Raw genomic sequence first — 12,788 nt, forward strand, 5'->3', positions numbered from 1 at the left:
TGTTTTCCGTTTCATTGGCATATAGCTTCTGGAGGTAGCAATGGATGATTCTATGAATTTCTGCTGGGTCTGTTGTAATTTCACCCTTTTAATTCCTAAGAGCATGGATTTGGGCGTTTCTTTCATTTTCTTGATGAGATTGGCTAAGGGCTTTTTCAGTTTTATTTTTTAGAAGAACTAACTTCACTTCTTTGATTTTTTTTGTGTCATTCTCTTAGTCTCCATTGCATTTATTTTTGCTCTGATTGTTATAATTTCCTCCCTTGTATGAGTTTTGAGTTTGTTTTGCACTTCTTTTTCTAGAAGCTTGAGGTTCAGCATCAGGTTGTTTGAGCTCACCCTGTTTTCCTAGTGTGATCATTCATGGCTATGAACTTCCCTCATAAGATGGCTTTCATTGTGTCACACAGATTCTAATATGTTGTACTAACATTGTCTTTTAATTGTAGAAACTGTCTGATTTCTTCTTTGATTTCCTCTGTGACCCATTGGTTATTCAGAAGTGCACTTACCACTGCACCAAATCTTAGATTCAGAGTAGTGGCCTTCTCTATCCTTGCTCAGTCATGTTGTCCAGCAGGGGTTCTGGCTGGGAGCTATGCACACTTGGAATGGTAATTAGGGGTGCCTCTGTCTGGGGCCTGCCCTCCTAGATAGCTATTGTCTGGGAGAGCCTTTGGCTGGGGGGCTGTACACCTAAGTTGCTGGTGTCTGAGCAGGCATCTGGCTGGGGTCCACACACACCAATGGAATCTTAGCAGGCCTCTGGGTGTAGCTCATGTGCCTGTACAGCTCTTTTCCAGGTAGGCCTTTGGCTGGGGCCTGTGGACCCAAGATGCTGGGGTTGGGGTGGGGTCCTTGCTAGGACCTGCCTGCATTCTCACTGCTCTGGTCCATACTGGCTTCTTGCTGGGATCTTACCAATGGAATCTGGCCTCTGGCTTGTCTTCATCTGCTTTTAACCCCTGACAGCCACTACTTTGTTCTACTACTGTGTGTACCTATGTAGTTGTCATTTCATGACTATTCTATAAATAAATGAAGTTCTTCAACATATAGTGCAATGAGATGGTATTTTTACTCCACGTAATTTCTGGAGATTTGTGGAGGGAGTTGTGTATTTCATTACACATAGTTCATTCCTCATTTGTTGCTGAGTAGGATTTCCTGTTGTAGATTTATCAATCTCTTTAATCACTCATTTAGTGAAGAATAGCTGAGTTGTTTTCAGTTTGGAGCTCTTAGGATTAAAGATACTATAAACATTTTCGTATGTACACAGATTTTTGTACATAATAAGTCTTCATTCTCTGAGACAAATACCCAGACATGCAAGTACTAGGTCACATGGGAAATACATTGTTAGTTTTATCAGAAACTTAATCTGTTTTCTAGATTACTGCATTGTTTTGTGCATTCCTACCAGTAGTGTTTCAGTTATCAAATTTCTTCACATTCATGCTAGAATTTGCTGTTGTAATAAATGATTTCATAAAATATTCATAAAATATTTACATGACATTACCTTAATGCAATGTGAATGCAAAACTAATTGATATTAGTAGTAAAACTACATCACATTTTTCTTCCCCTGAGAAATATTACAAATGAATGGTCATTTAAATAATTTAAGAATTATTAATTCAATCCCTAGCCCTAGAAAAATGTAGGGAGCCAGAAAGTACAGAAGCAAAATCTAACACAGGAGGATCAAGAAGATAAATAATACAATATGAAATTTCCTTTTATGATGTTTGTGGCATTTGTCAAAATTTTAAATTTCTTGGAATCTTATTCTCATTCTAAAAAGTTTGTTTTGTATTCTTTTTAAAAAGCCTATCTAATAAGTTTAAGACCACTAAATTCTAATTCTTCCCTTGTATATGATCACAAAGCTTTGCAATTGAACTCAGGAAGAGCAGGAGGAGATGTGACTAGTTCACCAACCTTCTCCTCACTCTGTTTGGTCCCTGGAGGGCACTGTATCATAAACTGAACTGGCTTTTGTGTAGATTAAAAAAAAACAAACCCCAAAACAGAAAACAAAACAAAAAAAAACCTTGCAAAAATTTCCCTCTCTATAACTGACAAATCTCTTTGAACATGGAGATGAGAACTTGTAATGAAGAAAAGAGAATGATTGTGTGAAGATGCACTAAGTCATTATTAGCACCTAAGAAACTGCTTTAAGCTGCACATGTCTTTTAATTAACAGCTCTGCCTTCTACAATGAGATCAATGAACTGGATCAGTGATATTTTTTACGTGACTTAAGTCCTCAAAATTTACAGGTATAACGCATGCATTTTAAATACATTGCTATCATGACATTTATCTGCATCAATGCCCATATCTTACAAAATATTTCTGAATCAGAGAATCATACAAAACTGAAAGGAAGAGAGAATTCTAAAGGATAGAAAGCCAATTTCTAATTTTCTGATTTAAAGTTTTAATTTGCTTAGACTTTTGCATACTAGAGAAAAATTTCAACTTTTCAGATGATTTCAAAAACATATAATGTTATCTTTTCTTTAATATCCTTTCTACTCTTTCTGGTAGCTACAAGAGAGAGAAGGAAGAAGAAAAGGGAGAATATAGAACCAGCAATGGGATGAGAAGGAAAAGTGGGAAGGAAAAGAGGAAGACAGGAATGATAAAGAAAAGAGGCTTATGAATTGCAAACATGAGATAAAGGTAGTTTTTACAAGATGAGAATCAGAAAAAGAAAGCAAAACATGTTGCCCAGTTTAGAAATGATATCTGAATTGATCTTATCTCCCCATAATTTACTGACTTATTAGGTTTATTTCTTTTATAGAACATATAATTATTTTAACTGATACATAAACATATAAAATTATACATATTCATGGCATACCATGTTCAGAAACATGTAAATATTATGTTATATCTAATTCAGATTGGATATCTATCCTTTCAAATATTTATCATTTCCTTTTTATGTTTCAATTTTTTTGTGTCAGTGTCTTACTGTGTGGCCCAGGTCGCATGCACCACTGTACCAAGCTGAACATTTATCATTTCTTTATGTTGAAAACTTTAAAATCCTTTCTTCTAGCTTTCAGAAATATTTAATACATTATTATTAACCATAGCATCTCAAAGTGCAATAACACACCAGAGCTTCTTTGTCTAAGTATAATGTGATACAAATTGATGAGTACACATTGATTAGCCTTTTCCCTACCCATGGGGTCTTTAGTTATATAATAATATTTGCCTCAATTTTGGTTCTTACAGAAGATTAAAATTCTACACATTTTACAAATTCTGATAAGACAATCTTAAGTATGTAGTTTGTTCTTATTACTTTGCACGACTGACATGACTTTTGCCTAAAATAATTCACATGCCAGTAAAGATCCTTTAGTCAGAATACACATCTCTTTTTAGAATTTATATATATTCTTTTATTTATATTTATCCATATATATATATATATATGGATATATATATATGGATATATATATATGGATATATATATATATATATATACATATATATTTATGGATATTCTTTCTGTTAGGCTCTGATTAGTACTTTGAGACAGTTCTTCTTTGGGGGAGCCCATCCTCTTTCTCTTCACACTCCTTACAACTCCAGAATTGCTAGAAAAATTTCCTTCTGTAGAATAACATCTCTCCTCTCTCTCCTCACCAGGCTCCACCCAGATTCTCAAAGTCTGAGGGAGGGCGGGGCTTCCTGCACAGAATCTGTGGACTCACAGGGTCTGGGCCTGGGCAGGTTCTGCAGTGGAGCTGATTGGCTGGAGGAGCAGGCGCAGCTCCAGAGCTAGGTCCTGACACCAGTGATCCGGAGCTGATTAAGTGAATCTAAATGAGACCACCAGGCCAAGAAGGGCCATGAAGAGGATCTTGAGCTCTCTGCTGGGGCTTTTGTGCATCCACATTTTCTGTGAGTAGAGCTATCTCAAAATCGGGAAATTTTAAAGTTTTTTTTTGCAGTTGCAGTAGAGATATGGGGAAAGGAGCTCAAAAATCTTGCTTGGGGACATTTTCAGTGACATCTCCTATGACTGTTTCTCTGTTCCTACTCAGGTGTGAGAGGGATGCAGGTGGAGCAGAGTCCTCCAGCCCTCGTCCTCCAGGAGGGAGCCAATTCCACTCTGTCGTGCAGCTTTTCTGACTCAGTGACCACTGTGCAGTGGTTTCGCCAAGATCCCGGGGGACGCCTCGTCAACCTGTTCTACATTCCTTCAGGGACAAAGCAGAATGGAAGATTGGAGGCCACGACAGTCCCTAAGGAACGCCACAGCTCATTGCACATCTCCTTTTCTCAGCCCACAGATTCAGCTACTTATTTCTGTGCTGCAACCCACACTGCTCCCCAGGCACCTGCAGCTGCTACACAAACCCTCAGCCAGGAGCACATGAAGGGCCCACTGCAGCGGCCTTTTCACAGCTTAGTGTTGCTTATCTACATTGGAGGAGCTGAGCCTAAGGATAATTCTGTACCACATAGATGTAAGACTTTGTGGTCTTTAACTCCACTTCCCCTGAAACATAATTTTCCAACTTCCAACTGGTAGAGTAGCTTATAAGAAGATTAAAGCAAATTACATATTTAAGCTCCAGAACGCTGGACTCCAAAACAACACAGAGAGTAAAAGGAGCTAGAGGAAAGAAAGCCATTCAGATAAAGATGTTATTGATGATTATGTAGCTAAGGTTGGTGTCTCAAGCATTTTCAGTTCAGCCTCACTGTGACCATATGACCCTCTAGGCAAAGGGCAGATATTGTGCTTGCTCTTCATCCTGCAGGGAGCAGAGAAGAGAGGACATTTGCTGAATGTTCATATATAAGAAATAGAATGTAAGGAAGAATGTTAACAAATATGTTCTGTTTGTCTCAGTCTCCTTCATGTTCTTAAAACTTGCCTTGTGGCCTAGGACCTGGTCTGTCCTGAAGAGGGGCTCTGATTCTTGAGAAGAAGGTGTATTCTTCAGGAGGATGTCTGTAATATCAATTTTCTTTCTGGTGTTGATCAAGTCTTCTGTTTCCTTGCTGTTATTCTTGCTGCCCTCTCTATTATTGGAGATGAGTTACTGCAGTGTCTACTAGTGATGGATTGACTGTTTCCCCTTGAAAGTCCATCAGTTTTAGTTTCATGTATTTTGGAGTCTGTTGTTTAGCACTTATATTTATAACTGTTATTTTAAAAGGACTTATTCTTTTTTTTGGTTTGGTAGTTCTGGGGATCCAATCCAGTGCCTCACATGTGCTAGGGAGACACTGTACCACTGAGCTATATCCCCAGCCCCAAGATCAATTCATTTTTATTATTATAAATAGTCCTTTTTTGTCATTAGAAAATTTTTGACTTAAATTGTATTTTGTGTAGTAATATCACAGCAACTCTAGCTCTCTTATGGAGTTGTTATTTATGTGAGTCGGTTGTATCCTACATTTTTTTTCTACCTTTGAACTTATTTGTATCTGCTTGCTATAGTTTAGATTTGGAGTGCTCTCCAAAGGCCCATGTGTTACAGTCTCGTTCCCCAGCTTGGTACTCTAGGGAGGCGAGGCCAGGTGTAAGATCTGCTGCCATTTGGCTGTGTCCTTGAAGGGGTCTGGGGAAGCTGGCCTTTTCCTCTTTTTGTGTTTGCTTCATGGCTGCCAAGAGACAAGCAGCTTCCTCCAGAATGTGCCCCCTGCATGACGTATGACCTCACGCAACAGGCTAACTGGTCATGAACTGAGCCCCATGAAACTGAGACAGAATACATTTATCCTCTTTTTAAGGTGATTACGTCAGGTATTTTGTTGCAGCAGTGGAAATCTCACTAACAGAAAACTGTGATGGAAAATGAATATGCTGCCACTCTCATAATGTCAAAAAATCACGAGCTTTTGTATTCTCTACATTCATACAATTTTGATTGCAGTTTATAGGCACAAGTACCTTTTTAGTAGCAATTTTTTAATACATTTGAATTATGCATATGAATTTTTTATACATATGAATTATTAAGTAAAATCTCCGTTGTCAAAAACCATTGTCCCTTTCGGAGTGTCTTTCCTTGTCACGCCCACAGTGTAGCACCATAGAATGGGTGCTAACAGTGCTGAGAGGCTGGATGTATCAGGCAGTCTTGACTGATAGATCTGGTTAATTCAGCATCATTTCTAAGAAACACCTTTTTCCCCCCACTGAATTATTTTGCTCTGTTGAGAATTAATTGAACATGTACATGGGACTCTCTTCCTGCAGTCCTTCTTTTTCTACACTGATAGACTAGATGTCCTATTTCACCAATATCAAATCATTTTTGTGACCGTTCTTTACAATCAGTTACCATAGGCTGAGTTACCCAAAACTATTTCTTTCTTTTAAAAAATGTTTTGTTTTTTCAAGCATTTTGTATTCCCATATAAATTATATAATCTGCTCATCAATTACTCCAAAACAGTCTGCTAGAATTTTGAGAAATACTGTATTGAAGTTAAAAGAATTTGGGGAACTTAAAGATACTGCGTTTTGTAATTCATGAGCATGACATATATTTCCATTTATTCCTGGGCAGAGATCTTTGACATTTAAGAAAACCAGAGGATAAGCTAGTAAATAAGAAAAAGTGACAAAAACTGATGAATTGTTCAACTGACAATTGTTCCATTGAAAAATTGACAAACCTATTCAAAAGATTTTCACATAAAATATATAAAGACCTCTAGCAACTTTAAAAAAGAGAACAAGAGCAATTTACAAGTGGATAAAATGGTTGAGAAGACTTCATAAAGGAATATACATATATTATATGATGATATATTTTATAATGATGTCATATATCTATATCTATATCTATATCTATATCATCTATCTTTCTATCTATTCATGATAAGTAAGCACAAGAAAAGTTAATTTCCATTAGGGTTAACAGAATATATCCTAGGAGTCAATTCTAGGTATTTAGCTATTTTTATAAAGTTGTTTGGCCCATTGTCAATTATATCATTAGGATCTTATGTACTATTACAGTTTAATTCACACCAGAGAAACTATTCGGTATTTACACATGTGTGACTTATTTATTTCACTTAGAAGTATATGTGAGGGGAAAGTGGGAAGGGTAGGGGAAAGCTAATAAAGGCAAAGAAAAAATATGAGAAAATGAAAAAATGGAAATGAAGTGTTTGTAAAGGGGGAGAAGAAGAGAGGGTGAAGGGAGGGCAGGGACAAAGGAAAAAAATGAGAATCAAGACCTGTCATGTAAAGGTACAAGATCTCAATAATGAATGTAGCTGTACTGTATACCTAAAATGTACCAATAAACTCATGAGGAAAAAAAATAAAGTTGTTTGGCCCAAAACAATGTCATTTATTTATGATCAGTAGTTTAATTCATGGTGCAGTGACAGAACTGAGAAGCAGCAAATAAGCCTGAATTATCCCCAAAAGCTGCAAAGATTTAATATTTGACCTGCAGTGGGCAAAGTTTATTGATCCTTGCTCTGCATCACAATAATCAGGGGAAATGCAACCTAAAAATAGAGATGACTATCACATGTTGATGAAGCCATAGAGGTGTTAAGTTAGAGTCTGTTTGTGGACTTGCTCTCTTCAGCCCAAAGGCCTCACCCCAATCAGACCTGGCTATGGGAGGGAGGAAAACGTGCAGTAACTCATCCTGAAGGTCAGTGCCTGCCTTTGAATAAACCCAGTGCAGATATCCTGAATGTTTCACATTTCAGAAGTCCTCTTTTTTCAGTATGTCCAGCATGCTAATCAATTCCTCCACATACATGTGAAGCATCTTTAAGTAGATCAGCAGGTGTTTCAGAGCTGACCCCAACAAAGGCAAAACTTCTTCCATCTGAACAGCCATCGGCATAAAAGACAGACTCAACTATTTATTTCTGTGGGATGCATTAAAGGAGATTGGAGGAGGGTGTAAGGTATAAATGGACAAAGTATGTTATGTGCATTTCCCAATTCCACAAATAAACATCACTCTTCTGTACTGCACACAGGCTTAAAAGAAAAGCCTTAGGAAATTATCCAATGCAATCCTCCTTCATGGCTACAAAGAAGCAATGCTGACTCTTACACATACACATCAACCGATCAGAGAGTATCCTTTTAAAATCTAATACATTGTCCCCTCCTGCCCTGCTTCAACTTCTTTAGGGATCAAACATGCATCTATGTATATGTATCTGTCTTCCTTGGTCAGTTGTCTAGATATGCAGGTCTCCGCTAGGTTTCCCCTTGCTGTCCATGAGTACTGGAACTAGGTTGGAGATTTGTGCTGTGTTTGTCATGAATGAAGCCCAAGTACCGCCCACTGTCTGGGCAATAATGGGCATTCAGTGCATAGTCAGGAGTCTCTTCTTAGCTTTGGTTTCACTTCTGGGGATTCAGGTTTCTGTAACCAGTCATGGTCTAAAAATAATAAATGGAAAATTCAGAAAGTAATTCACAAATTTTAAATTGCATACTGTTCTGAATAGCAGGATGAAATACCCTGCCATCTCACCGCTCTCCACCTGGGATACGCACTGTCACTGTGTCCAGTGTTTCCTTCCTGTGGGCGCCCTCTGTTCATTTGTTACTTAGCACTCATGCTGCTGTCGGGATGCTTGTCCAGGTATCAGAGCATTTGTGTTCAAACAATCCTTATTTTACTTAGTAAAGGGCCTAAAGTGCAACACTAGTGTAATTGGCAATGTGGATATGCCAAAAAGAAGTCAGAAAGTGCTATCTTTGAGTTAAAAAAGTGAAATTTTATCATAGTGTGTATGCATAGGAAAAAGCATAGTAGGAAGGATTTGTTAGCATTGGTGGCTTCAGACATTCGCTGGGTGTCTTGGAACTCATCCAGTACAGATCAGGGTGTGACACGCTACATTAAAGGCATGACCGAATGAATGAGTGCATGGAAAAGAGAACACATCAAAACATTAACAAGCATTGAAATTATTTGCTTTGATACTGAATGGGATTGGACAGCTTAAGGAATGTGAGCCATTATTTTACAGAGGATGTGATGGTATTTGTCTTTGAATGGACTTGAGACAATATCTAATATATATACCACAAAATCTTCTCTATGCTTCAGAAAAAAATCCTCTTTGTGTTCTTTTATCTTTTATAGTTTATTAATGCAGACCATTCCTACTTTTTAGGTTGCTTTGAGTTTACCAATTTCTGCCTCTATGCCCTACTGGCTTGACTATCTAAAACATTTGCTCTGTTGGGTACACATTTCTCTTTTATTTTATGGAATAAAAAAAATTTCACAGCAAAATATTGAGAGAATAACAACAGTTTACACACCATGTAGTATTATCTTCAAAGTGGTTACTCAGAGTACAAGACATCCACAGAAAGATTCTCTTCTACAAAAAAGAGAGATTAGAACAAAAGTTCCTTTGCAATGAAATAAGAGAAACTAGTATAAACGAGACAAAATAGCGTTTTTCTTAAAACTCCTTCCCCCGTCTCCCACAGGCCACTTCTGAATTGCTTCTTCAGGCTCTGGGCTCCCCTCCAGGGTTTTTATTTCCTCCCCTATTCATCCTTGGAGTGTCTGGGTTCCTTAAGGATTTTCTCTAGCACCGCTTCTCTTCTGAGTTTTCTTTGAGCATATATCTTTTTGAGGCTGCACCTACTTTTTTAGAGTAGCATGCTACCAAGACAACTTTAGGAGCGAAACTGGCCTTGGAGTGGAAAAGTGTTAGGACCTAACCCTTGTGTATCCTGGAGCACATTATTTAACTTCATAAGTAATACTCTAAAAGGCTACAGTGAGAAACGTGCAGTGCTTACCTCTGATTAACACTGTGGAGTCTGGACTTCTATTAATGAGAGCTGATTTTGCCACTTGCTGTGATCTTGGAGAAATTGCATTTTTGTTCCACTTTGTTCCCTAATTTTTAAAATGAGGATAACAATATTATTTACCTCATATGATTAAATAACTCCATTTATTTAATTAGACTAATATAGCCTTTTAATAAGCAGACTCTTGAAAGCATTTTCACCAGATTGTACTACATACTAAGAAAATGGAGTAATAAAACATTAATTAAGGGAGAAGAAAAAAATATGAGAAACTGAAAAAATGGAAATAAAGTGTTTGTAAATGGGGAGGGGAGGAGGGGGTGAAGGGAGGCCAGGGACAAGGGGAAAAATGAGAATCAAGACCTATTATGTAAAGGTACAGAATCCCAATGATGAATGTAACTGTACTGTATACCTAGATTGTACCAATAAACTCAATTAAAAAAAACCAAACATTAATACTCAATTTGTTTCTCTACTTGACCGCCAGGGGGCAATGTTACCAAGACTAGAACTCAGGCAAACAAAAAATTCAGCGTCAGTCACTCTGAGGAGCTTTTTTAACCTAACAGCACAACGAGTGAATATTCTGAGTAGGATTAGTAACAAAGCAGTTGTTAAGGAAGCAACTCTCAGTGTTAGTCTCTAGGCCTCGCCTAAAGAGGAAACTCTTGAACCTCCGATTTTTCTCTTTCAAGAACTCTTAACACAGTCTTTCTGCACCAGGAGATCCTCCAGAACAGCACCGTCAGCCTCCACACAGCCTAGCCATGCTCTCGGTGACCCTCCTCCTGTTTGGGATGCCCTTCACCCTGAGTAAGAAATGCTGAGTCTCTGCTCCTGCCTCCATGGGAGGAACACCTTCCCAATCAGAATCTGAAGAGAGCTCCATCGTCTCACTACAGGTAAGTCAGTCCTGACCTCACTGATAAAATGTCGATGTTACAGGAGGAAGCGGAGCCCAGTCAGTGGCTCAGCCTGACCGCCACGTTGCTGTCTGGGAAGGGGACCCTCTGCTGCTGAGGTGCGACTATACCTATAGTGGAACACCTTATCTCTTCTGGTACGTCCAGTATCCCGGTCAAGGCCTCCAGTTTCTCCTCAGATACATGTCGGGTGACCCTGTGGTTACAGGCATCAGAGACTTCAAGGCTGAATTTAAGAAGAGTGAAACCTCCTTCCACCTGGAGAAAGCCTCAGCCCACTGGAGTGACACAGCCACGTACTACTGTGCTGTGAGTGGCACAGTGGCTGGGGCTGCAAGGGGAGCTGAACACAAACCTCCTGAGATTTCCTGTGACTGCAGGAAGCAGTTTGTAGCTAAATTTCTCTTGTGAAAAGCGAGCACGAATGAGGAGCAGAGATATGGGATCTGTTGGATTCCTGAAAAGCAATAGGAACATCTACAATTCTTTCTTTCACTACTGGGCCATGTCAGACAAGACGTAGGACAGACTCTCGTGGATGTTCTCCTTTTGGTTAGAAATCCTGAATTCTACAGGGTTAGGGTTCTGATTTAGTGTAACCAGTGCTGAAATTTTGATCTTTCTGTTCGCACCTTTAAAATGCTCCTTTTGCTTTTCACCTCCCAGCAATTCCTTTTGTTCAGTATTTCTGGCTGACACCTCAGAGTTATTTTTGGATTTTATTATTATTTTTCTCTAACTCCTCGCATTGCATCCATTAAGCAATTGAGTTTTCTTACTTAATTTAACCCATAAAGTAGCTACTGCTACATCCTTGGTCAAACAGTGATAGCCTTGTACTTGATCTTCCTGTTTCTTCTCTGACACTGCATTCCTAATACAGCAGGCATGAGGTACCAGTGATCTCCTTTAAATCAGAGATCATGTCACCCTCTGGTAAAATCCTCCCGATAGCTTTCTTTTTCTTCCAGAGTAAAGTCAAGTCCTTGAAATGTCCTAGAAGACAGGGTCTGCCTCCTCTTACATTTTTAAAAGACTGAGGAAAAAAAAATTCTGTCAACCATGAGTTCCACAGCTTGTGAAAATGTCTTATTGAAATGATAGAAAAATAAAGAAATTTTCAAACAAAGGGAAATGGAGAGACCTCATCAGGGAAAGACTTGTTCTAAAAGAAATAGAGAAGGAAACTCTTCAGGATGAAGGGAAATGCTACTAGAGGAAAATTTGGAACTCTAAGAATGAAAAGCAACAGAGACAATAAACATATGCTAACACACAGGAAACAATTTCACTTTTGTTTTTAAAAAGCTTTATTGAGCTAGAAATACTATACAGAAACTACACGTATTTGATGTGTACAATTTGATGACTTTGGACATTTCTATACCCCTGAGACCAGGATCACAGTCGAATAATTAGGCACATCCAGCCCTCTGTGGTGCATTTTTTGGTTGTTGCTGCTTCTGCTGTTGGAGCACCAGTCAACACCAGATCTATTCTCTTACATTTTTAAATGTGCAATACTGTGTCCTTTCTTGTAAGCAGTGTGTTGTACAGAACTCTAGAAGTTATTCTTGCCAGAAGTGAGCTTTATATCTATTGGACAGTGATTCTCTACTTGTTCCTTTCCATTCCTGTCCCTGGAAACTAAAATTGTTTTCTCTGCTTGTGTGTTTTTGAATAATTTTAGATATTTATATACCTGGAACCATTTAGTATTTGTCTTTATGTTACCAGCTTATTTCATGTAGAACAATGTCCTCCAGGTTCTTGTATGTTGTCTTGAATCACAGGATGTCCTGCTTTCTCAAGGCTGAATAATATCCAGTTATATCAGTGTATTCTTTACTCATTAATCTGTCAGAATTCTTTTAGATAATTTCTATGTTTTGGTTATTTAGAGTAATGTATGCATGACAATGAAACGACACACCATCCACAAAGATCATCTCAAAATTGCTTGAAGCTGTAAAACACAAAACCTGAAACTATAAAACTACTAGAAAAATGTGGAGGAAAATCTTCGTGAAATT

The 12,788-nt window shown here is 38.2% G+C and overlaps 1 protein-coding gene and 1 gene segment (V, D, J or C); both read left to right on the forward strand.

The window, feature by feature from the left end:
• Positions 1-3,887: 3,887 nt before the first annotated feature.
• LOC104871799 lies at positions 3,888-10,597 on the forward strand. Its single transcript, XM_010637878.1, has 4 exons — positions 3,888-3,939; positions 4,083-4,495; positions 8,497-8,633; positions 10,528-10,597. The coding sequence occupies exons 1-4, from the start codon at positions 3,888-3,890 to the stop codon at positions 10,595-10,597; spliced, it is 672 nt and encodes a 223-aa protein (XP_010636180.1).
• Positions 10,381-11,699, forward strand: LOC104871747. The segment is given in 2 exon segments: positions 10,381-10,645; positions 10,778-11,699. Coding segments are annotated over 2 exon segments (435 nt in total).
• The last annotated feature ends 1,089 nt before the right edge of the window (positions 11,700-12,788 follow it).

This window comes from Fukomys damarensis, unplaced genomic scaffold (genome assembly GCF_012274545.1).
Source record: "Fukomys damarensis isolate Sample0158 unplaced genomic scaffold, DMR_v1.0_HiC HiC_scaffold_17, whole genome shotgun sequence".
NCBI classification, from domain to species: Eukaryota; Metazoa; Chordata; class Mammalia; order Rodentia; family Bathyergidae; genus Fukomys; species Fukomys damarensis.

Coding starts and splice junctions, on each gene's coding strand:
- LOC104871799 (XM_010637878.1), top strand. CDS start 3,888: ATGAAGAGGATCTTGAGCTCTCTGCTGGGGCTTTTGTGCATCCACATT. Junction 4,496..8,496: donor CTGAGCCTAAGGATAATTCT/GTACCACATAGA, acceptor TGTTCTGAATAG/CAGGATGAAATACCCTGCCA. Junction 8,634..10,527: donor CTGTCGGGATGCTTGTCCAG/GTATCAGAGCAT, acceptor TTCTCTTTCAAG/AACTCTTAACACAGTCTTTC.